The sequence below is a fragment of the Eschrichtius robustus genome, unplaced genomic scaffold, assembly GCF_028021215.1.
Source record: "Eschrichtius robustus isolate mEscRob2 unplaced genomic scaffold, mEscRob2.pri scaffold_350, whole genome shotgun sequence".
Taxonomy (NCBI): domain Eukaryota; kingdom Metazoa; phylum Chordata; class Mammalia; order Artiodactyla; family Eschrichtiidae; genus Eschrichtius; species Eschrichtius robustus.
Window position 1 is genome coordinate 396,292 of NW_027175301.1, and position 1,887 is coordinate 398,178.

Here is a 1,887-nt window from a genome sequence, read left to right on the forward strand (position 1 = left end):
TATTTCACTTTGTAAAGTACGACCTTTTAATTTTGTCCTAAGTTTGAACTAGAATATAAAAGACGACAAATTGAGAGCTATAATTTAGAAACTTAGATTTCGAGAACATTGTTCTTTTTTGTTTTGTTTAGTTTTGATCATCCGTTATGTAAAAGTGCAGTAGAGAATGACAAGTATACTTCTGTATAGCCTACCGTCTCAAACCACCCCCACCCCCACCCCCCGCCAAAACAAAAACCCAGTCCCTTTTAAGGGTTACATTAACACGACGGAACTGCTTGGGTTCCAAGGTCATTTGTTTTTCTTCAATGGAAATTTTTTTTTATATTTAATTTAATTGTTCCTAAGATTGCCTATTAAATAGGTGTTAGTATATATTAGCATTCCGGTCATCGTCAGCATAGATAATAGAATTCCGAGTTACTTGCCACTGGAATACTGATATAGAATTTTCAATTGTACTTTAGGTAGAAGTGAAGAAACAAGTTTGATGATTAGCATGAATTCGGTATCCTGTGTGTTCTAACGGCTAACAGGTTCAGGTTGTCTTTAAGCTTTGTGTTTAAGGTAATATTCACTTACATTCATAACGATAAACAATTCGTTAGTATCTCTGCTGCACCTTCAGCCTTTGAATTAAGGGGATAATAAAATAGCTTTGTAATGACAAAGTCTGTATTTTAAAGCAGGTGTTAGCACCTTCAGCGGTTTTGATTAGATGTAAACAAAGCAGAAAGCAGAGCGTTTCAATCGTATTAAATAGTTTCCCTTGAGAATAGGTAGGTTGGTTGGGCGGGCTTTAGCTGAGGGCCGGGGGCGGTATTGAGGGGAGGTGTTGGGGGCGGAGAAGTACATATTTCACTGCAAAAGCTATAGTCAGTCAGTCCCTGGCAGAAATAACCCTTGAATAGCAAGATAATTTTCGTAACGCTTACACCTTCCAATTTTGCTTCCTCACCCTTTTTAAACGGTGCAGTCATACGCTTCTGCCATGTTCAGAATTGTGAACGGTGAGGATTACAGCCCAGCGGTACAGCAACGAAATAGCCTCGACTTTGGGAAAGCCCCTTCCCTACTGTGGACGGACAATGGTGGCTCAAATGATCGGTGTGAAACTGGAGGAAATGGTAGAGAGAGCGGCCAGGACCGCGTCAAGCGACCCATGAACGCTTTCATTGTGTGGTCTCGTGATCAAAGGCGAAAGGTGGCTCTAGAGAATCCCCAAATGCAAAACTCAGAGATCAGTAAGCGCTTGGGATACGACTGGAAAATGCTTACAGAAGCTGAAAAGCAGCCATTCTTCGAGGAGGCACAGAGACTACGAGCCATGCACCGAGACAAATACCCGGGCTATAAATATCGACCTCGTCGCAAGGCCAAGAGGCCACAGAAATTGCTTCCTGCAGACTCTTCAGTACTGTGCAGCCGAATGCACATAGAGGAGACGTTGTACCCCTTCACATACAAGGACGGTTGCGCCAAGGCCACACGTTCACGAATGGAAAGTCGGTTAAGCCACTCACAGCCCACGAACACAACCAGCTCACTCCTGCCACAGGAGCATCGCAGCAGCTGGACAAGCCTGAGCCACAATAGGGTAACCTAGGCTACGCAGACCTGCAGACGTCCCCTTTTACTATAGTTCAGAGCCCGAACTTTCTCACGTTTATTTTCGATGCTGATTTCCTTACTCTCGCTGTCAAAGGCCCTATTCATCTCAATTTTACTATTATTTCACCTGTGACTTAATTTCAAAATAAGCCACATAAACATGTTTAACATGTAAAGAATTAGGACATTACAATATGACTGAACCTTTGTTTATGACCGCTTGAAAGAATACTAACTAGTAAGAAAGTATCTTAACAACACTGAAACTTCTTGAGT

The 1,887-nt window shown here is 42.2% G+C and overlaps 1 protein-coding gene across 1 annotated transcript; it reads left to right on the top strand.

Annotated features, from left to right (window-relative positions):
- Positions 1 to 991: 991 nt before the first annotated feature.
- Positions 992 to 1,606, top strand: LOC137757780 (sex-determining region Y protein). Its single transcript, XM_068534369.1, has one exon. It carries the CDS (start codon positions 992 to 994, stop codon positions 1,604 to 1,606), a length of 615 nt encoding a protein of 204 aa, XP_068390470.1.
- The last annotated feature ends 281 nt before the right edge of the window (positions 1,607 to 1,887 follow it).

What these genes read in the sequence shown, in the direction of transcription:
- LOC137757780 (XM_068534369.1), top strand. Translation starts at nt 992, where the DNA reads ATGTTCAGAATTGTGAACGGTGAGGATTACAGCCCAGCGGTACAGCAA.